Source organism: Coffea arabica, chromosome 6e (genome assembly GCF_036785885.1).
Source record: "Coffea arabica cultivar ET-39 chromosome 6e, Coffea Arabica ET-39 HiFi, whole genome shotgun sequence".
Taxonomy (NCBI): Eukaryota; Viridiplantae; Streptophyta; class Magnoliopsida; order Gentianales; family Rubiaceae; genus Coffea; species Coffea arabica.
In genome coordinates, this window is record NC_092321.1 from 3,194,465 (window position 1) to 3,217,246 (window position 22,782).

Here is a 22,782-nt window from a genome sequence, read left to right on the forward strand (position 1 = left end):
AAAACCAATTTCTCAATTTATCTTATCCACTAAAAGATTATTTCGACACGCATCCGTAGTTCCAATAATTGAAGCTAATTTACCATCTCCATAAATATTTGGGTTAATCTTTTTTGAGCATATTATGTAAAATTTAAATTAAAAATTTAACTCTGTACATATGTCATGAATCTAATGATGATCGTATATACATTGTAATTGTGTATAAGATTCACTCTAAATATTTTAGTAAAACCCCTTGAATGCTTAAGTTTATAACAAACTTTTTGTTTGGACATCTTGAAAGTTGTAAGAATGTTTTGTTTGGCTTAGTTGCAAGTTTAATCATGAAGTGAGCGAGTTTATTAATTTATTTAGCTTGGTAATTAGGTTATAACTTTGGTAAACTAGTAGTTGAGTTTATTATTCTAGAGTATCTCCTGGTAGGATTTCCTTGCGGAGAGTTTTCTTTTTTTTTTTGTCATTGTTGTATGAGATTTGAAAATTTTCATATATGATTTTGTAGATTTGAAAGATTTTTACTTTTATTATGTTAGATTTAGATTTCTCGTTAGCCTTGTTATTTGTATGATTATTTTTTTCTTGCCCACTCATATTTAGTTTAGATTCATAATTATATTTTCTGCCATTAGTGTAGATTCATTGCAACAAAAATTTGAAGTATGAATCAGCTTAGTTCGATGAAGTTCTTGCAAGATTAAACGGCTTGATTGAGGGCGGTTGTCCTCGAGAATAATCTATTTATACTAAACCAAATAAAAACCTAAGAAGGGGAAAATTGGGAAAACGAAAATGGAAATGGAAATTTGACCTCTCAATAGTCTCTAAAAAAAAGAAAACGTATAATGCATAGCAATAAAAGGGCAATGACTGTAAAATGTGTATAATTTGAGTAGCATTTAGGGAATTAGTAATATTTCCAAGGTTGCGAATTGCTATTAACTCTGGATAAGGCAGCGGTTCGTTGCCCAACCCACCAAAATCCGTCGGAGCACAGAGAGAGAAGTAAATCAGTGAAGAAGAAGCGGAGGGAGGCGGCCCAAAAAGAAAAAAACGAGTGAAAATGGAGAAGTACTTTGGGAGTCCATACAGAGGTGACCCGGGAGTCCCCCACTCCGACCCTGATCGGTTCGTCAACATATGGGTAGGATCCGCCATCTTCTCTGCTCTCACCTGGACCAATCCCTACATGTGGACACTGTCTAATCAGTTCAAGTAAACTCCCCCCTTCCTTTCGCCACTCATATGAATGTGGATAATCAAGTAGATAATAAACTAGTGTTCTTAGTAGCTAGGGCTTCTTTTAACCTTGATTGTCTGCATATGACAAACAAGCCTTTCATGGTCTCGTGTTGGATTACTCCAATCTTACCAGGATTTGACCTTAAGTTGATGAGATGTGCAAATACAGAACTTGTGGTCCGAAATCTATTGGTGAAGCTATTTGTGTTTATTATCTACTTGATTATACACATTGCTGAATCTGTCAAGTGTATTTTAAGTATAAAATGTACTACTACTGCTACTACATTTTACATTATGTGCATAAACTTTTATTGAAATCTTTTTTATACTCTAGGATCTCCCTGAGAGGTTCTTATGAAGGACACGGTCGCAAGCAAACATATCTTGCTAATGGTGAAATCCATTAAGCAAGAGAGCAAGATAGCACGCAACAATCTGGGGACAGTCATGTTTCATTTGTTATGGGTTGGGAATAACATAACTGACTCTTTCTTATCTTATTAGATAGCTATTTATGGTGAATTTCCATCTAATTGTTTTGGTTTGATGCAAGTTAAAAGATGCTATATCGAAGGTAGGACTTTGAGAGGAATATCTATGTCAAGAATTGTTGGTATGTTGTAGTATTTCTACGATATGAAAGAGAGAGTTCCATGCATGTGAGTCTTGCAATTTGAATTGTTCTGTAAGTTCTTCTTGAATCAAGTGGCAGCTTGGAGACAGCCGGAAATTTTTAGACTGTACCTCATTTTTCACTAGAAATTGCAAAAAGGTCGTCGTACTTTCACCTGGTAATATGTAACAAATAGATAGGCTGAGAATATTATTTGAGACAAAGAATTGGAGCAGTAGAGAGGCATGCATTTGCTTCATGTGAAGAGGGAAGAGGTCTGTCCAGGTTCAAGGGCGAGACCTCTCCCCTCCTACGGTTTCTTTGGCCTTTCACAGATTCTCCTAAAATTGATGATTGTTACCAGCTTTAGATTAGTTCTTGGTTGGATCTGTTCTCCAATTTTTGTGTTTAGGGCTTCGCTGCCTTGTCACTGTGAATGCTTAGAGCGTGTTTTCTGACTCTTGATCTACTTGTGATTTTAATGCATAGTTGGCATGACAAGGCAATGCTGTTTGAGCAGTATCACTGGAAGAAAGCACTTGAGAAGGGACAGCCCTACAAATTCAAGGTAATGAATGCATTTGAATCCATTCAACTGATGGAGTGCCTGGTACAGTTAGATGATTTGATTAGAGTGTTATGCATGGTTTGAGCGCCCTCTTCTTTCTATTCTCGTGGGTGGACAGTAGCTGCTAGTAGTTCTTTCTCTGGTTCTTATGAATTTCATTTTGATTGTTTTTGCAGTGGAATGAGTTGGACAAAGAAGTACGAGACTCGTACTACTTCAACTGGCCTGTCTACTTCCCATAGCTTGTTCTGCGTTCCTGCATTTTATTTCCTTTCATTATCAACTCGACACAATTGTTACGTTTTTGTTCTCAATTAATCAAAAGAAACATCTTCCGGACTTGTGTTTTTAAGGTTGCCGCGAGTACTTAGCTGCAACTGAGATAGCATCAGAATCCTTTTTTTTCTCTTTGGTTTTTTGTTGTTATTGCTTTTTGCATGGTTTATTCTGCTACATTCTTATTGATTTGGGGCTTATTTTAAACAGCTTGATATCAACTATTATGGGCTTTTATCAAGCTAAAAGCTGTTGTTACCATTGAGCGTCGTTCTTTTAGTTAGGTCTAGTGTGGAGGAAAGATTCAATCTACAATTTGGTTTGCCTAAACCTTGGAGATATAATAATTATCCCTTGATGAAGGGTCCACTTTCATTCCAATGGCTGTTTCGAGGGCTGAATATTGACCTCTTCGTTTTTCCCTTTTGTTGTTTTGGTAGCAGGAAGGATAACCTGAGGTTATCATGAATTGCAAATTAAGCTGTAGAGACGGGTCAATTCCCTTGTAAAGCATATAAAGCAAGCAAACACTGGCCTAAACATTACTTCTGTTCTGCTGATTTTTGGAGACGCTGCAAGTTACTGTAATTTACTCTTTACTTAATGGCCAGAATGAAGTTTCGATTGTTGGACGGATTCTAAAAATCGAGGATGAATTAACCTTTTGGTTTGAGAACTTCTACGTGTAAATGTCATGCTGAAAGGAGAAAATTAAAAAAAAAAAAAAAAAAAAAAAAGAAGAAAAAGTTCAAGATCTCCAAAATGGGCTCCTAGCTGGGCCAGCTCCATACTGGACGGAAGCGCTGGTGAGCGCTGCTGAATGCGTGGCGGCCCGATTATAGACGCTTGCTTGCCAGTGGTAGAACCACGTCTTCATCTCTCGCTGTCTCATATCCTATTCCTACCCTCAAAATTCATTAAAATGAGAAAAATCAATAAATATATAAGGATCGTAGCGATGCTTGTTTTCAATTCCTGTAAAAACAGAAAGTGTTCTGCGAGTTCCGAGAAAGTTGAAGCCAAATGGGCTTTCCCCTTCTTTACCAGCATCCGCCATTATCTATTACCACGTTGATGCCCGCTTCTGGGCCCAAGTTCCCGGTTTACCCGAAATATAAAGCATCAGCGACGGAAAAAGAAATCTCCATCTTTGGCCAAAAATCAACACAACTCCTCTCGTCAAAATGGTTTGCTGATAATCTTCGGTCCGGGCCGGTTAACTTTTTCCTCTCGGGCTCTCTAGCTCTCGCACTTTCTCTGGCGGGTAAGTATGTAACTTTAATTCAGCATCATCTGGAACGCATAATCTTGAACACTGGCCATTCTTTCATTCACGGTTTGGTTTGTTTTGTCCTTACGTTGTGTCGTGTGCAAGTTTTATGTGCTGGGATTGCAAGTCAAACTCCAGCTTTTTTATTTTGGTCGGATTTCTTTGTTGAACCTGCAAATGTGTAAGCATGATGGAGTCATGATTTCACTATTTTCGTGTTCGGTTATTGTGATTTTGATTTCCCATGCTACGGGATGTTATTGTCTGGTTGGTAGCTAATAAACGATAAACTACCTAGGTTTAAATGCCCATTATTGATCTTTGATGGGTTAGTTCCATTTGTAGTTTGATAGAATCTCTGTGTTGTCTCTTTTGATGAAACTTGGACCAAAATAAAAAAGAAAAAAACATGCTTTTGACATGCAAATTAATCAGTAATTTATTGTAATCCTAAAGATTGCAGAATGGTATATATATATTCTTAAGAGAATGCTTACTTCTCTTAACAATTTAAAGTATTTTTAATGCTTGAATGTCTGTGATGGGGGGAAAAAATGGAAAAAGGGAACCATTTTCCATATCAAAATAGACATGTAGGGGAGAGCTACGCATCAATACTTAGGGGGAAGTTTGTTGTGTTTTTGAGGTCTTAGATGATAATTATACATATTACTTCACTGCTAGATTGTTGAAGTTTATTGCGTGTGTAATGATGAATTTGTACTCTTATGGACCTTCTATTAGTCTTGTACTAGTCTATTGTTTAGCTTCCAATGCACTTCATACTTGTTACTCTTATGGGCTCTTTTGCAGTAAAATGCCCCTCATTGGACAGTAAATGTAAAAGGGACATTGAGGAATTATCATTGTGATGAACACATTCTGTATGGTTATTGAGGCCTTCTGCATTAATTAAGCTGTGGATGAATAAAAGTAACAAATAACTTGTAGGAGTTGGAATTGCTGAGGGAAAGGTTGGGGTTAACAAGCCAGAATTGCTTCCTAAGGAGTTTACACCAGTTATTGATGTTGCTGGATTCCTCTCAGATGGCCAGGTTCGTGACTGTTTCTGTTAAATGTAGGACACATATGTAGATATTGGGTACTCTGTGATTAGTATCCTTATGCTTTTCCACTGTTACTAATAATTCTTTCCTTTTGTTCCTGTGCATGTCCCATTGCAACGTACATTTTTGTGCTTTCCTGATTCCATGGTGTCTTGACCAATAGAATGAATTTGCCCGTGTTGATTACTTCTCTAGCATGTTTTGCATAAATGAGTTCTGAATTCAGCTTCAGTCAGCAACATCACATTCAGAAACTGTAGTTCTTTGTCATTCTAAATGCGTGAATGAGCTTCATAAGTTGCCAACTCTCCTTCCTAAAATGTGCTATTCTTCTGAACTAAACTCACTCGGTTTGAAAGAAACCTCTGGAAGCTAGTTTTGCCCAGCACTATCCTGGTTGTTCAGATGGTTGGGAGTCTGGTTCGTGAATGTACACAAGATGTAGTTGCTTTAAGAGTCAGCCTTGTGGAGTAATTTACTACTGAACGTGAACTCCCTTTACTCCAGTTAAACTATCCCTAGCTTGAAGTTTGAACACATGTTGATAGCAAAACAAAGCAACACTCAAGACTCCAACCCCGTGAAAGCTCTTTAACTCTCCAATGGATGTAGGAATGGAGCAACTTAAGACCAAGGCTATTGCACTTTGCTTAACCTGCACAAAATAAGAAACACTAAGCAAAGCAAAGTTAAGATTGTTAGTAGACAAATAAGTACTCCCACTAATTCCCTCAATTTTTGCAATCATACTCTCCATCTCAAGCGAACTCTCACTCATCTTTTCACTCAAGCACAATTCACTCTCTTTTTCATTATCACTCCCCTTGATTATTATTTCATGTACATTCACACTTGGTATATTACTGTGCTCACTCTCAACTTCCTCCTCCTATTCCTCAATTTCAATAATGATTTCTTCAAATTCAACTTCACTTTGGATGAACTTAGGTGGATTTTCATTGGCAACGGTGTCCATAAAGTTCATATTAGAAGATGCCTGAGTATTGCATTTAGTTTTCTCCTTTACTTGCTTCTCATGTAGAAGTCGTTGGTGGATATCCCACCATGACTCCTCATGTGACTCATTCTTAGAAGTAGGTGTGGAATTTGTCAGATGAAACTCCTGTTTCCTCCTTTGAAGTCGCTTTTCAATTTTAATCACCATACTTACCACATCCTTCAACTTCATATGAGGTAGAATTTCAATATGATCGACAATCTTTCTATTCAAACGATCCAAAAATTGGTCAATGGTAGTGTCTAGATCTTCTTCAATCCCAGCTTGCTTCATTATTGACTCTATCTCTTCAAAATACTCAACCACGGTCTTAGAACTTTGATTAAGTAAGTGGAATTTTTGCAGCAACTCTCTAAAATAAGTAGGAGTATATCTCTTAAGCATTATCTTCTTCAATGCACTCCAAGTGGCAATTGATGGTAGACTACATAATCGACGTTCCTTCACAAATTGATTCCACCATGTTAAAGCATAATGATTAAAAGCACGGGTAACCAATTTTACCTTCTCCTTCTCAGTATAAGATGTAGTTGCTTTAAGACTCAGCCTTGTGGAGTAATTTACTACTGAACGTGAACTCCCTTTACTCCAGTTAAAAGTCATTCCTGATTTTGAAGAAAAATGTTCCGATGGATGGAAAGGTGTCATGGAAAACTTATTTCTCCAGGGTGGAAGTCTGTTCTGTTGGTAACTTATTTGCTAGTTATGTTGTGCCTAACAAATAAAAGTGCACTAGTTTTACTGCATGATGATGACTAACTAGGCAGGGTGTCTTAATTTTGTCAAATATCGGCAGGAGAATAGACTTGCAGAGGAGATTGCTGCAATTGAAAAGGATACTGGATTTAAATTGAGAGTTTTGGCACAGAACTACCCTGATACACCTGGTATAAGCATTGAATTTCTGATTAGCATACAGCTCTTAAGATAGTGATTCCATGTATTAAGAGAAATTTCTCTTCCAACTTGTTTCAGGGTTAGCAATCAAAGATTTCTGGAAGGTGGATGATAGAACTATTGTTTTCGTGGCTGATCCCACCTTCGGTAAAGGCCTGATATTACTGCCTTATGATCCCTTATCTGTGTTATTATACTTACTTTTTTTTTTTTGGGTCTTCTGTATCTCAGGAAACATATTGAATTTTAATGTTGGGGCTTCGGTAGATATAGATGTACCTCGTAGCTTTTGGGGACGTTTGGCAGGCAAATATGGAAACATGTTTTACTGGAAAGAGAAGGTGAGTTTAATGCATTCACAATCAGAATCAATTTGTTTATTTTAATCAGGATTGTTAGAAACCAAAAGCCGTTATACCCAATACATGTGACAGGGAGAAGATGCATCTATTGAAGCTGCTGTTGTGGCAATAAGGAACTGCTTAAGAGAACCAGTAGGTGCTAACAATTGCTCTGAGGTGAAATAATATGTCTCCAGGATACTGCAGAAATTGTGTCCACCCTTTACTCACTGTGACAGAATAATAGTATTCTCGATGAAGTTGCAGTCGTATCGGAGCCACGGTGCGACGAAAGCGTGAGAGGGAGGAAGAATGAAGGTTCCTGTTTCTGGCAATAGCAAGCAAAGCTGCAGTTGCACAAATCTATCTAATGGCACTCCATGGGTGGAGGGAGGATGTAAAGCAGCATACTGTTGATATGTGAGAAATTACTTGTTTGCGATTGGAAGTCTGATAGGGAAAGGGCTGATTGCAGCAATTATTGTATTCTTTGAGAAATAGGAGCACTGAATGTTCTCTACAGAACAACCAAATACTTGAAAACATATGTTACAAGTGAGGTAACATGGAACACTCACACGCATTCCCCTAAGCCATACGGTCCTCCTTTAGTGTAAAGACTTTGATCGAGCGTACACATAAGTGCACCTGAAATATGTTATCGCAAGTCTCATGCTTGCGGTTCTATAGAACGACGCCTGAAGTGATATCACAGTAAATTTCAGATGGCACTAAATTTTACCCTCAAAAATATATATATATAACTTGCTATATGCACTTTAATATTCAGTATACATAATACAGGGTTTAGCGCCGCCCTGATATTTATTTTATTTAAGAACACCCAAAACATCTAATACTTGTGTAGGTGTTTAATGAACTTAAAAGTACCGAAAAACAAATATTTTCTTCCCTCTCCTAAGCCAAACCGGCAGAGCATTTATTTCCACTAATAATACTGGCAGTATAAGTAGCAGCATTTATTCTCTGCCTCCGTCGGGAGGAGGGCATTTGATCAAACAGTTGGCCTTCGCTCAAACCCTGTCCCCGGGTCGTCAGTACAAGGAAATGTCCGGAAGCCAGTGACAGCTGCAGCAGGTGGGCCCCTCCGACACCGCTGCTCCATCTCCTGAACCTTCTCGGGAGGCCCTGAAAACAAGGCCTCCACTGAGCCATCCCGTCGGTTGCGAACCCAGCCCTTCAACCCCAACTCCGTGGCATTTTGCACAGTCCAATCCCGGTAGAAAACCCCCTGCACTCTTCCCTTTATCGCAACCCTTTCCTAAGTAAAGGGGGGGAAAAAAGTCCAACAAAACTGTTATATGACAGCTAAAAACTCGATAAATTGTCCAGAAAACAAAAACTAAAAAAAAAAAAAGAGGGGGGGCTTACGGTTTTAGTGGGGGGATTGGAATTGGATTCGGGAGGTGGAGTGGCTAAGGAGGACATAGGAGATGAGAGAGAATGTGTACGAGGTCGAAGCAGAGGACATAGAGGAGGACTAGGAATAGGAATAAAATAGCGAATCGGAAGAGAATGTAAATGAAGAGGAAGAGTATTAGGATGTAGAAGAAGAGGAAGCTGGGTGGGTCGTCGTGTTCCGTGTAGTAGATTAATGCCATTTCTTCTTCTGGGCCATAAGTGGAGTTGCTCTACCTGAGGGTTCCGGAATATAAGGGATTTGCTGCAGCGGAGCATCGTCAAACCATTCAACTAGTTTTGGTTTCCATACGTGGAGAGTGGAGAATGGTGGGAGGAACATTCAAGAGCAGGAGTTACGTATTCTGCACTGTAGGCATCTTGTGGTTCTCTTTTGATAGTGGATTTCAGAATCTTCGGGGCAGGCCCAAGGTCTTTGTCCTTATTAATAATCTGTTGTTCTACTTGGTCCTATGATATTCTTTTGGCGGTTATGTGTTAACTCCATGTTGGTCCCTTAAAAAGTGTTAAAACCAACAACTCTTTTAGTCAATTCAAAAAAATGTCTCATGCGCAGTGGAGGAGTTAATTGTGAATTAAACAGAAATCAAAGGCTCTTTGGTAATTTCATGTAATTCTAATCTCTTCCTGTTTACTTCTTGATTTTCTTTGTCTAGCCCCCCCCCCCATCTCTCTCTCTCTCTCTCTAGATAGTCACGGCTAACTTACAAGTAAAATCTATTAATGATGATAGTAGAAGGGCGATAAATATGTTCTACGGAACAATTTTGACCTAAAGCAGCAATTATAAATTCAAGAGCCCGTGATATAGAAGCAACCTTTTCGATATTTTGCAAATTTTTTTTTTTTGGGTCTAAATAGAAATTTCAAACCTTACAAGATGAAAGGAAGAAAGAAGAGGAGTTGAGAGTCGAACCAACGACTTACGATCATCCAACTAATATCCCAAGTTGGGTCTTAGGAACACAAATCCTCTTTTTAAATCACACATCAAATCAACCTAGTTTGTTCTTCACTTAGTTGATTAGTGAGCAACGCTCTTTGTAGGCTCGAACTTTTGGAAATATTTTGTCTAATGGGCTTCGTTGAGGAGATACGCTAACAATAAATTCTAAGAAGCCCAACTACGGTCCACCATGGTAACCTCTCCAATCTCCGTTGAGAAATAGCTAAAGTCCTCGGCCTAAACCCAGTAGCCTGGTTGGTATTCACTAGGTTCCATTTGGATAATAACCAAATACTACTACTGTACTGTATTGTTGATTCGCAAGTCGTGATTTAAAACATCTGGTGCGGCAAACACGCGAGACATGCTGCCCATTTCGTCAACCGTGGGATATCAGGTTTGACTATGCCCACGATCTTATCCCCATCCTTGATCCAAAGTCAAAAAGGCTGCCAGACTGAATAGTGGATACTAATCAAAATCAAACTCTCGCGCTTTTCGGGTCTCATGCAACTTGCTAGTTGAGATAACCGAAGAATCTTCGAAGGTTTGGGATTTTGAATGTAAAAACAGTTAATGCAGCTCTAGTATTATTTGACAAACCTCAACAGAATTTTCATGCAATCTCTTGTTTTCAGCATGGCCTTGCGTCATTGCGTGGGTTACTGATTCTTAAAACCTTGACTTCTTTGATTGCCATTCGCAAGAATTGTGATCCGGAGGCTGTCTCTTAATTTGACACTAAAGCCTTGCTTGGATTGAAGGTTTTCGTCGGAAAATATTATCGTTTTCCGTGATCACATTTCCCTATCACCTTTTTCCCTCACATATATCAAATCGCTACAGTAATTTTTCCATGAAAAATGACGGAAAATGCAATCCAAACACAACCTAAGTTTCTCAGCTTCAGTCATTCCTAGGCCCCTCCTTGGAAGTGAGCTTTTTTTGACTAATTTTTCACATACAAGTTTTTTAACAATTTTATCTTCCTCAATATTTTTAAAATATATATTTTAAAATATTCAAAAAACACACAAAAATTTTGTCATTTTTCCTTTCTTCTTCTTCTTCTTCCCCCACCTCAACATGCCACCACCTCTGCCGCCAACTACCATCGGCAGCCACCTCTTCATGTGCCGGCAGAGGTTTTTTTTTTTTTTTCCCCTTATCTTCTCCCTCTCCTCCTTTCCCCTTCCCTCCCCTCTCCCTCGCTACCTCTCTTCTCCCCTTCCTCCCCCACCACCTTCCTCCTTCTCCTACTCCTCCCTTGATCGGGCGACCAGATCGTGATCAACCGGAGCCATCGCGATCTGGTCACGCGACCGGGTCGCGGTTTAGGACCATACACTCAAAGGCAAATCAGAAATGATGTACACGGTTTTCATTAGGAAAAGAATATCCCATTTGAATAATGCAACAAAATTGCCCAGTAGATAAGGAAGACAGGATCCTTTTATCGGATTCAATAATGTATGCCTGTCTATCATGACGTTTTCGGATGTGAAACATATATGTAAAAGCATCATTCTTAGTCGACCTCACGGAGAGATTCATGCCTTATTTTTTTTCCGACTCAAAGCAATTGACTTTTGTCGAATTAAATAAACCTAATCCCAGAGCTAATACCAATAGCCGGCAACTCTTGATTCATGCCTTATTTGGATCGTGATTTTTTGATATTTTCTATAATTATTTTTTAATTATTTTTTTTACCTCACATACATCACATCATTAAAAAAATAAATGCCCCCAAAAACTACTCAAAAAATGTAATCCAAACTTGCTCTTAATATTCTCTCTAAAATTTACTTATACTGCTTGACTAATGTATCATATTGGTAAGGTGGGAATAGTATGTACATTTCAAACCTTATACTATTTGTAAACATAAATACTATAGAAACACTGAACGCCTGAATTGTTATTTGTTGGAGTTTTTGTAGAAAAATATATTGTAACGATCTGAGGTACATGAGATAAAAAAAATAATTGAAAAATATGATCACGGAAAATGTAAAAATTTTTTTTTGAAAAACTTCAATTAAAAAACCAGGCCGCCATAAAAAGATTTAGGCTAGCATTGTAATAAGCAAAAATATTATAGAATCACGAAACTTTGAAGCTTAGTGTTGTTCTAATTTTTTTTTCTGGCGTAAACTAATTTCATTTATTCGGACAAACTAAAAGCATAAAAATTTAACAATATACTCATATCACCATATTATTGGGCAGAAATCGGAAGCATATAAATCCAGGATTACACATATTTTTCTCCGTCACCTAACCAATATTACCTAGGAAAATAGTTGCAATTCTCAAGTCTGCTGATTTTAACATTTCACGAAGGCCGCCGCATTCTTTATATTCAGATTTATGCTTGTATTATTTTCAAGGGATAATTGCAGAAACCTCGCCTGAGGTTTCTGATATTTGCAGTAACCTCTCCTGTGGTTTGAAAAATTACACTGACCTCCCCTGAGATTACTAATCCTTTGCAAATTTAGTCCAAACGATTAAAATATTATTTTAGGGAGTGAAATTAGAATTTTGTATCAGATTTGCCATTTGTGCTACATATCCAATGAATGACAAAGTACTATAAATCAATTAACAATTAATAAATTTTAAGGAGTATAATTTATGGGCAAACATGCATTACTCATTTAAAGTACCAGCACTTTACGAGTATTTTATTTTCAAATATTTAATTTATGATAAATATATCAATATTTGTAAGTAAAATTCAAAAATTGTTATAGTAATATTCTTGAAAAAGGAAATCGATAGGTTATTTATTTAATATAAATTAAATATTTTTTTAAAAAAATAAATGGCCCATAAAGTATTAATTTTTTATGGCTTTCATCCATTACACGAGTAAAGTATTCGTTCTTTATGTGCATTTTATTCTGAATCATTTAATTTATGTTAAATACATAAATGTTTGTAACTAAAATTGAAAAAGTGTTATATTAATATTTTTACGGAAGAGAGATTGATAGGTTTTGTATTTAACAAAAATTGAATTTTTGAAAGTAAATACAAATATGTATTTGAGCGTAAATATTTGTATTAAATTAAATGTTTGAAAGTAAAATACCCTTAAAGAACCGGTACTTTAAATAGTTACCGGCTCTTTATAGGTAAACACGCATTACTCATTTAAAGTATCGACTTTTTACGGATATTTTACTTTCAAACATTTAATTTATGATAAATATATCAATGTTGTTTAGTAAAATTCAAAAAGTGTTACAGTAATATTCTTGCAAAAAGAAAATCGATAGGTTATTTATTTAATATAAATTAAATATTTTTTTTAAAAAAAGACCCATAAAATATTAATTCTTTATGGCTTTCATCCATTACATGAGTAAAGTATTGGCTCTTTATGGGTATTTTATTTTGAATTATTTAATTTATGTTAAATACATAAATGTTTGTAACTAAAATTGAAAAAGTGTTATATTAATATTTTTATGGAAGAGAGATTGGTAGTTTTGTATTTAACAAAAATTAAATATTTGAAAGTAAATACAAATATGTATTTGAGCGTAAATATTTGCATTAAATTAAACGTTTGAAAGTAAAATACCCATAAAAAATCGGTACTTTAAATAGGTAATGCATATTTGCTTATAAACTATACTCCTTAAAGTTTATTAATTGTTAATTGATTTGTAGTATTTTGTCATTCATTGGACATGTAATACAAATGACAAATTTGGTAAAAAATTCTAATTTCACTCTCTAAAACAATATTTTAATCGTTTGGACTGAATTTGCAAAGGATTAGTAACCTCAGGGGAGGTCAGTGTAATTTTTCAAATTACAGGGGAGATCAGTGCAAATATCAGAAACCTCAGGGGAGGCTTCTGCAATTATCCCTATTTTCAATTTACCTCTCCGTTCTTTATAAAGGCTCCGCCCACGCCCAGAGGAAAATGCGTGGCGTGCCAATTCAAATGGCGACATGGCGCCATGTGTGAATGACGTGGAGAGGGACCCAATACGTCCCTTTCATGTCACCTCTTCCCCTTTGGAGTCAAAATTTATTCCATTGGATTCCTCAACCCCAAACCAATTTCATACTGTCCCCTCACATCACACATTCACATGTGCATCATATATATACTCCATACATGCCATGTCAAATGTATGTACATGAAACACACATACAACACATACGTATGTCCTTGCAGTAGTAGTAATAAAAATAATAATACGTATAGTCGCAGAACAAGCCAAAATAAACGTTGGCGTCGTCATAGTCATAGCTGAGTCAGAAAAAATTACAAGGTCAATCCCTCGTGAGTCAGCACGCTCTCTTGTTTGTTTAGTGATTTTGGTTTTGTCATTGTAATGATGCGGACGGAAACCATTCCCAATTAATTTTGTTTATCTTCAACTACTAGTCTCTCTCACTCACTCACACACACACACACACGCAACACGCAAGCGAGCGCGCGCGCGCATATATATATATATATATATATATATATGTATAGAAGGCCACGGACCACTGTCCCAACACAAGTTTTTGAGTGCTCAGTCTATACATTTTTAATTGAATTATAATCCGTGCGAAAGACACACAACCTAATGTCGTAACTGCATGCGCTTTAGATTAATACTTGGAAAGCAAACAAATGAGTTGGTCTGTATGTGTATGTGCTCATGGACATGGCTAAGAGACGTTCCACCCGCAATGCCCTTTGCCATTTCTTCAGAAGTAGTACTAGTGAATCCACCAGAATACCAAGAGCCACCTAATTTTGGGCTTCTTTTATTACAGTCCGCACTGCACAACACACTGTGCCCTGCCCCTCTTGTAGGCAAAAACCGGTTGAAATCAAGAAGCATTTTATCCTTGTTGATAAATGAGTTGTTTACCAATATTCCATCGTCCATTTGCAAATGAAGGAGACTAGATTGAAATCTTTGCTGAACGAGAGCGGTCTACGTCGATAAATTACACCAACAAAATGAAATGAAAATTTAAGAAGGAAAAAAAAAAAAGAGGATAATGTGAAAAAGGTTGGAGTGTTACACCGGGGGAAGAGGAAGACATCTCTATGAAGTACTCCAATATTATGTTGCTCAAAAACAGAAAGAAAGAAACTCTATAGTACATGTCTTGAATCTGATGATGCACTCTAGAGTCGTGACGTGCTGGCTGCCCGTTGTGTGGTTAGGGCATACCTGCTTTCCACTTCGAAGTGCCCCCGATTAAATTGATTATCCAACATTATCATAAAATTCATTAGGACATGAATCAATCACTCTTTATCTGATGATGCATCTACAGTCTCTCTTTTTTTTATCTGGAGTTGTTAAGAAATTAGTGCAACGACGACGTCAGCGATATTAGCAGCCTCCTGGCTGACAAAGAGCAAACGCAAATGCACTTCTAGAAGTTGTTTCATCAGCCTCGTAATATTAATATTATTGTGTGCTACTGCTTGCATGCAGATAAAAAGAAGTTGCCATCTGAATTACTACTGACAACAGAATTACTACATAGAGATAGAAGCAGTACTTGACTGAGAAAGCAAAGAAAAGAACAGGATGATCATCACTCATCGCATTGTCTTCAAACTAGCCAACAATTCAAAAACCGCAAGCAAATAGGATGGAGACGTAACTTGGAAACTATGGTCACGGCACTCGTCAATTCCGTTGAACAAATATATACATACACAAGTTTATTCTACAGCAATGGCAAATAGGGAATTGACGGGACGTGGTCAAAGTTACTGGTCAGCTTTGGAAAGCAAGGGTGAATGGAAATCTGGAACTACTCCTGTCCTGGGTGGTAAATAGTACCCACCCAAAAAAGTTAGCTCAAAAGTATATATAACTAGCTAGACCTACATTATTACTCTTAAAGATCAGGTGATCCGTGGGGACGGACACATTTCAAAAACTAGAAAGTTTTAAGCTTTGTCCTTTCTTTTTTTTTCTTGACTCTTATAAATAACTATACTTACTGAGTAGTTGAGTACTAGTACAATATACTACTACACACCGGTGGTCTACGTAAATCTTGGATGTACGGAGCTTGATTGCAGAGGGGATGGAAACCCGTGCAACGTGTGTAAGCATGCATAATTAAATCCCGAATAACAAAGAAGTAGTAATAATGCTAAACTCAATCATTTGGTACAGTGTTAATTGTTAAATATTGACATATGGAAGTAGTAGAATGCATTGGACAGAACCACATATTGTCATGGCACGCTATTGGTCAGACACTTTTTGAATCGGATTATATCAGTGTTGGTGTTGGTTGATATAATATATATATTGATTTAGGTAGACAAGCAGGGCTCCGGAAATCGAAGGCATGCTTTTGGGACATGTAATTTAATTGGAAAAAAAAAAAAAGAAAATGGTTTTGCTCGGTTGGTAAAATTTCATTAGGGAACATGGTGGTTTTGAACTGACATTAACACTTGAACCAGTCCAGCCGTCGGTCCTGGGCAAGAAGTAAGAAGGAACGAAGAAGGAGGCCGGTCATAGTCAAAACCTATCGGATCAAACGTGGAGACACGTGGAATCTTGCCCTACCACTTCGGACGCTCTCGTGGATTTGGGCCCCAGCACAACATTTTCCTTTGGGGGTATCCAAAAGGGCTTGTATTCTATCTTCTTTTTTATTCTTTGGGTAGCTCCTTAATTAACATGAACCTTTCCAATTGGCCGTTTCATTTTCGGATGCCGGCTTTGAGAGGGTACGCCATGGGGAAGGGGATCATTTCCAGGGTGACTCTTTTTATGATTTTTCAGGCCACCATTATGAACTAGAGAGAGACCATGGGTCGGCTATTAGGACAACGGGTGTGTGAGTTAGGTTCTTAGGAGCATTATTGAGGATCAAAAACAAAATTTGTGGTCGCGGATGCAACGTCACGATTAGAATTTCAGAAAGTGAAAAATATCCGAGTAGATTATAAATGTGACTGTGTCAAGTAGTATAATAACATTGAAGAAGAAAAAGTGAGTGGTGAAAGAAAAAAGTTAGGTTGATTTTTCACATTACACAAAAAATCATCAATTTGAGAATGCTCTGGTTTCTTGAGTTTTCTCTTATCAAAGCTAGTTTTTTTTTTTTTTTTTACAATAATGGTACTGTATAACATCTTGACTCTTCAAGTTGTTATACCTCCAAGTAATGGACAGAAAAAAAAAATATTTGATGCAATTTCATTTTTCAACAGTTAATATGACCTTGAACTTTTTCCTCAATTGCGACGCCTGAGAGATGAATTTGGATTTATCTCTAGATCCTAGTTGCGAAAACAACGGTCGTTAGTGGAAGATCATGCGGAAGTAGAAAATTTGGACATTAATATTCTCTGTTGGTACATTTGAACATTTTGATGGATGGATGGATGGATATGGTTGAATTCCTGCTTGCACATAGAAATCATGTGGGTGTTGGAGGTCAAGGCAGCCGCCACATCCCGTAACTAATTTGGCTAATTGCGTGCTGCCTAACGGCTGCTTGCTTTATCCTCAAAGCAAGCAACGGGCCGCAATTCAATGAAATCATCATTGAATGGACTCTGTTCTTAATTTTTATGTGTTCATCTCACCACACTAACGACCGCTCGTGTTTTATTTCGATTAGTTCGAATGCTTGAACTTGAGCGACTACCGGGTTGTTAACGATAGAATTATATACGAGCCAGCCATCTCAAGTTGTCGATGTTTGAACTTGAAAGTTGAAACCATTAACAAAAAAAAAAAGACGTCATTTGCTTCTTTGCTGGTTCTAAACGACCAACCAACAGGACTAATCTAGTTTAACGGCTCGTGGGCATCTAAGAGAGTCACTTGTCTTGAATCTAGCAAGAGTTCGTCTTTTCCAATGGCCACGTTTGAATCTGATTAATTTGTTTGTCTCATTGGCAGGTTAAATTCGCAATAGGTCTTTTGTTACACAGGAGGGCGCAACATCCACCCTCCTTAAATTATCACAGCAGCAATCAATCTTACTTAAGGTTTTTTTGTTTTTTGAATCGTTAAAAAGGACACGCGTCAATGCGTTGAAGTGTGTAATATGGATATTATATATATATATATATTGATACTTAAAAAAAGATGCCATCCTATTAATTTGGGGCAAAATTACTTGTGGGAACCATCTTTTTCGAAAGTAAAGTTGAAATAATATCCTAGATATTTACTTGTGAGTTGAACCCAAGCCTTTAATACGATCAAGAGGGGAGGACAATCTGGATAGGACGTGACTGGACATTGGAGTGCAGCGATTGCCTTTAAATGGTCATAATTAACTAAGATGGTGATAGCATAACCCTATATTCCAATTTGGTAATATGCATAAATTATGAATTAGAAATGGACATCAAAAAAACTACACTGTTTTTAAAACAAATGACTCAGCATTTAAGATATAATAAATATAATTGCCACCTGCGTCCACAGGTGAATAGCTTGTTTGCTGAGCATGGAAGCAACTCGAAGTCTCGTTTCAAGCATCATGGGATTCTTCACCTTCTTCTTGTAGTTGTAGCCGAGACAACTGATGACAAATGACGTGAATGTCCGTCCGTTGAACAACCCGATCAATGCTTTTGCTTCTGAAAGGTGAAAACAATAAATTAAAATGAATCTACCGGACGAATGAACGTGTAATGTATCCTAATTTTGATTGTTACCGGAGGGAGCACAAAAGTGGTAATTGCCCCCCCCCCCTCCCTTAAAAGCTTAGCCCACACGTTTTTCTCAATAATTTCATTTGTATAGTGCGTTGTGACTTGTCTGGCCAGGTTTCGCTTTCATTTTTGTCCAGAAGAAATTGGTAAGAGCCCCTCTTCTCCCCATGACCCAAAAAAAATAAAAAGGGTCTTATGCTGATCCAACCACCAGCCGTCCCGATGACTGGTGATGAGGTGAAATGTAAGCAGTGGTCTAAGAAATAAAAGACAGAACAGATCCCTTGAATTCAACGAGATAAGGTTACACAGTTGAATATCAACATAGAACGAATCAATGATGCCAGCTTGGATTCTTTGAACCGCAGACTTGCACACCGTATTTCCCTTTCATAGTTTTGAGATAATGCGAACAAAATGCTAATTGAAATTGAACAAAATTGATTATGTAATCGACTTACAACATATAAGTCAAAACCGGAAAAGAAAAAAAAAATGGACCAAGCTAATTAATGAAACTAATTAAACCACCCCCCAATCTACTTGGCGGTTTAACCGTCTCCATAACCTAAGAAATGGCATTTTTATAAAAGGAAAATCTGTCCTCATATTTACGTTATCGTACTAACCTGGCCAGTCTTCTTTTTTTTTTTTTTGGGGGGGGGGGTTTACTTCCCAGCTATCCTTATTTACAATTTTAATTTAATCCGAACTCTCTCTCTCTCTCCCTTCCTCTCCCTTGCTCGCAGAGTGGTGGGGTGTCGTTTTCACATGACGGAGCACGCATTAGGATTTTCGTCGCTGAACATTTGATCATGGGTAGGCAAGTACACCGGTGGCGGTGGAGGTGGCTCGTGGGGGCGGTAATCCACCACGTAGCCGGTGGTGCCATAACCCCCTTGATTGTACATGGTGGGCACGCTCACACCATAGTCTTGATTTGCATAAGATTGGTTGTACACCGGCATACCATAATAATACGTGTATGGTGTACTAGCACTAGCACCATGGTATTCCAATTTATGCACCTCAACCTTTGGCTCCTCGATGCTTTTCCCTTTGTCTCCTCCGCCACCACCGGCGCCCTTGGACTCCGCAGCTCCTTTCTCGCCACCGCTTTCCTTCTGTTTCTCTTTCTCTTTCTTGTCTCCGCCACCTTCTTTCGCTTTCTTGTCACCACCGCCATCGTCTTTCTTCGGCGGGACAACATCCACTGTCCGCTTTAATTTGTCTTTCAAGTAGGGTGCGAGGTCCTTCGCGTCCATTGTCCCCTTCACCGTGACCAAGTCCTTTTCGTTATCAATAGCTACTTCTTCTACCCCTGTAAAACAACCAACCAAATTATTATTATTATTATTGTGGTTAGAAGCTTAACCCGAAAAAGAATATTCTATTCGTGGGAATATAAAATCTTCTCAAAATCAAATCGTCCCATTTCAAGCTAATTACCGAGTCTTTAATTGCAGATGTGATTGCTTGTCACGCCAAATCTTGAAATTAATAAATATTGTACAACAATCATTTTAACTTTCGTGGGACTTACCATCAATCTTCTTGATGATTCGCTTTATCTTATGCGCACATCCGTCGCAATGCAGCCGAATCTTCAACACCACTGCACTCACTTGAGGCTGATCAACCACAAGAGGGGGCCCAAAAAAAAAAAAAAGTTAAAATAATAAGATTGCTGGTATGAAAATCATCTACTCGTAAATTTAAGCTCAATTTAAGTCACGTTAATTGGAAAATGGAGAGAAGAAAAAGAAAAAGACAATAAAGGTGTCATCGTCACTGATGTAACTAAAATAAGGTGGAAATTAGGTATTAGCAGTTCTTGCCGCGGATGCACTAGTAATTTCGTGGGAATTATACCTCTTTGGGCTTCTTGGGCTCGTCCTTCTTTTTGTCATCTGACTTTTTATCGGCTTTGTCGTCAGCCTTCTTGTCTCCTCCGCCACCACTTTCCTTCTTGGAAGGAGGGGAGAGCAGCTCCACCTTCTTCTTGGTCCTTTGCTCGACTTTCTCTCGAAGCCAACCGGGGTCCACATTCCCCGTCACCGTCAACTTGTTGCTGGCGCAGTCCGCCTTGACATCTTCCACACCTTCAATATAAACGTTGGTTAGTTCACGGCTTGTGAGTCTTAGCTTACGTTATGCCATTTGCCGTTTCTTCCCTCCGGCTTAGGCTTATCAATCAGTCAAAAATATCCCAACTCCATAATTCCCTCTTTTCAGGAAAGGACAAGGAGAACACATTCATTAAAGGCCCCAAAAAAAAAGCAAAAGAAAATTGACGACTTGACCAATAAATTCAAGAAACGTAACGGTAAAATTTATTGGAAACATTTGAACGTTAAACGCGGATCCAATCTGATCAGTCTGGTTCCTTTGAAGCTCCGAAAAATCTCCAACCAACAAATGATCAAGTTAGTTGTACATGACGTCTCAGAGCAGGTATAGTCGTACGTTACATGATTTTTTTTTTATAAAAAAAAAAAGAATCCAGAATTAATCCTAATCCACAATTCCATCCTTGTACCAATAAATAAATAAATACTTGTTGGAAACATCAACTTCGATAATGGTGGAAGTAAAATATTGTTAAAATAACAAGTACCAGTTGATTATTATTTTCCAGAAGCGTGAATACGTAAGAGTGTTCTATGAACATGGGAAACGAAGATGCCGAAAGCTTTTAAAAAATTGCCGTCCAGGCCATGTAAGGCAATACATCATATACCCAAAAAATGGAAATGAAGGGAGAAAACTTTTGCTTTAACAAGACAGACAGAAAAAGAAAAAATGTGTTCATACCATCGAAATGCTTAATGGAACGCTTGACTTTCTTGGCACAGCCTTCACAATGCAAGTCCAACTTCAAGACGATGGGGGATTGGGCGTCGTCTTTCTTGCCACCACCGTCGGCAGCCTTCTTCTCTCCTTGATTTTTGGCTTCAGTGACCTTCTTCTCTCCTTCATTCTTTTTCTCATCTTTCTGGAACAAAAAACGTACAGAATCAATTAAAAGCGTGAGCACAGGCACGTAACTATGATGAGAATAATATGATCAACGCGGAAAATCGGAGAAAAAAGTCGTTGCCTTGGAAGAATAACAAATAGACTTGGGAAGAGAACAGGTGAATGGAATGATGGGTTAATAGTTACCTCACCCATTTGATGATTTTGATACTTGGGATTGTATGATGGTGGGATTCTTTGGGTAGGAATTGTGTGGGATGGTTTGAAGAGAGGAAAATGGAGGCAAAGGTTGGGATATATAGAGAGATGAGATTTAGGAAGATGGTGGTGTTCGTTGCGTTCTTGATGAGGTCATCTATCTTTGTACTGTCCCATGGGGGTATTAGCCAGTAGAGTACTACGTTCTAAATACTACTAATACTCAAAGTCTTGAAAAACATAATTTATTATTACTGGTCCAATTACAACAAAAAAAAAAAAACAAAGAAAGTATAAATACCTGCGCCAGAGAGAGGTGGGTATATAACTAAGACTGGAGCAGATGCCCCTTGTACAATCATGATGTATGTACATATAAATATATGTATATATGTGTATGTATATATGTATGTGGAGTGATGGATGGTAAGATGATGGTGATGATGATGCCGCCGGATTGGACTCACCGGTTACCGCAGCCTTGCCCGTCTATGCGAGGGTGTTTGTTTTCGCTTTCGTGACCAACCAACCAGCTAAACTTGACTACTGCCTCACCCTTGACCGCATCAAATTACTGCATTGCCCTTTGCCTACTCCTCTTGTTTCAAGAGCTTCTGTAATCATCAGCGGTTTCAATTGTATAGCATAGTGTAAATGGTAACGCAACAGGTCATCTAGGCACTAATATTGAGTTTGTTTGGATAGGAGGTTATTTGAAATAATTACTGTAATATTTTTTGTTATATGATGTATGTGAGATAAAAAGGTGATTAGAAATTGTGTTTCTGATGGAAGTAGAAAAACATTGAAATTTTTTTTTGCAAATCTTCTAATCCAAACAAACTCACTGGTTTCAATTGTACAGTGTAGCGTAAATAATAATACAACATATCATATAGACATTACAGATAAACTAATAACAACAAATTTTTGACACTCCTTAAAAATTGTGTTCCAAAATCATTGATCGATGAGAGTCTCCGATGTGGAGATTGATTGCTCAACGTTTGTGCAATTATTAATGATGGCTTGTGAGGTTTATGTTACATTACTATGCGGTTGCATTAATTTAAGGAATGGCGTCTTACGTTGCGGAACAACGCACATACATAATTGGAAGCTGGATTTTTTGGGGTTCAATTCATGTATAATATGCGTCCGTTCTGGTCACTTACATCGCAATCTTGTAAGTTAACACCGAATTAGCTAGCGTCTGCAATTCCCACTACATGTCAATAATGGA

General features: G+C 37.8%; 3 protein-coding genes and 1 long non-coding RNA gene across 4 annotated transcripts; 2 read left to right on the forward strand and 2 right to left on the reverse strand.

Annotated features, from left to right (window-relative positions):
* The first annotated feature begins 954 nt into the window (after nt 1-954).
* Nucleotides 955-2,765, forward strand: LOC140009311 (uncharacterized). Its single transcript, XM_072054478.1, has 3 exons — nt 955-1,215; nt 2,348-2,426; nt 2,603-2,765. The coding sequence occupies exons 1-3, from the start codon at nt 1,064-1,066 to the stop codon at nt 2,666-2,668; spliced, it is 297 nt and encodes a 98-aa protein (XP_071910579.1). The 5' UTR covers nt 955-1,063; the 3' UTR covers nt 2,669-2,765.
* An 890-nt stretch (nt 2,766-3,655) lies between these two features.
* Nucleotides 3,656-7,887, forward strand: LOC140009310 (thylakoid lumenal 15.0 kDa protein 2, chloroplastic-like). Its single transcript, XM_072054477.1, has 6 exons — nt 3,656-3,966; nt 4,924-5,027; nt 6,854-6,944; nt 7,033-7,101; nt 7,186-7,295; nt 7,389-7,887. Exons 1-6 carry the CDS (start codon nt 3,726-3,728, stop codon nt 7,479-7,481), a joined length of 708 nt encoding a protein of 235 aa, XP_071910578.1. The 5' UTR covers nt 3,656-3,725; the 3' UTR covers nt 7,482-7,887.
* A 628-nt stretch (nt 7,888-8,515) lies between these two features.
* On the reverse strand, nt 8,516-9,393 carry LOC140009312 (uncharacterized). The gene is made up of 2 exons (XR_011816728.1): nt 8,688-9,393; nt 8,516-8,577 (listed from the first exon to the last, which is right to left on the reverse strand). It is a non-coding gene; the product is annotated as an uncharacterized lncRNA (long non-coding RNA).
* Nucleotides 9,394-18,780: 9,387 nt separating this feature from the next.
* On the reverse strand, nt 18,781-21,689 carry LOC140009313 (heavy metal-associated isoprenylated plant protein 6-like). The gene is made up of 5 exons (XM_072054479.1): nt 21,528-21,689; nt 21,177-21,357; nt 20,235-20,464; nt 19,906-19,993; nt 18,781-19,683 (listed from the first exon to the last, which is right to left on the reverse strand). Exons 1-5 carry the CDS (start codon nt 21,534-21,536, stop codon nt 19,130-19,132), a joined length of 1,062 nt encoding a protein of 353 aa, XP_071910580.1. The 5' UTR covers nt 21,537-21,689; the 3' UTR covers nt 18,781-19,129.
* Nucleotides 21,690-22,782: the final 1,093 nt, after the last annotated feature.

Coding starts and splice junctions, on each gene's coding strand:
- LOC140009310 (XM_072054477.1), top strand. CDS start 3,726: ATGGGCTTTCCCCTTCTTTACCAGCATCCGCCATTATCTATTACCACG. Junction 3,967..4,923: donor TCTCGCACTTTCTCTGGCGG/GTAAGTATGTAA, acceptor AATAACTTGTAG/GAGTTGGAATTGCTGAGGGA. Junction 5,028..6,853: donor GATTCCTCTCAGATGGCCAG/GTTCGTGACTGT, acceptor AAATATCGGCAG/GAGAATAGACTTGCAGAGGA.
- LOC140009311 (XM_072054478.1), top strand. CDS start 1,064: ATGGAGAAGTACTTTGGGAGTCCATACAGAGGTGACCCGGGAGTCCCC. Junction 1,216..2,347: donor ACACTGTCTAATCAGTTCAA/GTAAACTCCCCC, acceptor TTTAATGCATAG/TTGGCATGACAAGGCAATGC. Junction 2,427..2,602: donor GACAGCCCTACAAATTCAAG/GTAATGAATGCA, acceptor TTGTTTTTGCAG/TGGAATGAGTTGGACAAAGA.
- LOC140009313 (XM_072054479.1), bottom strand. Junction 19,994..20,234: donor AGCCCAAGAAGCCCAAAGAG/GTATAATTCCCA, acceptor GTGGTTGATCAG/CCTCAAGTGAGTGCAGTGGT. Junction 19,684..19,905: donor AATCATCAAGAAGATTGATG/GTAAGTCCCACG, acceptor GTTGTTTTACAG/GGGTAGAAGAAGTAGCTATT.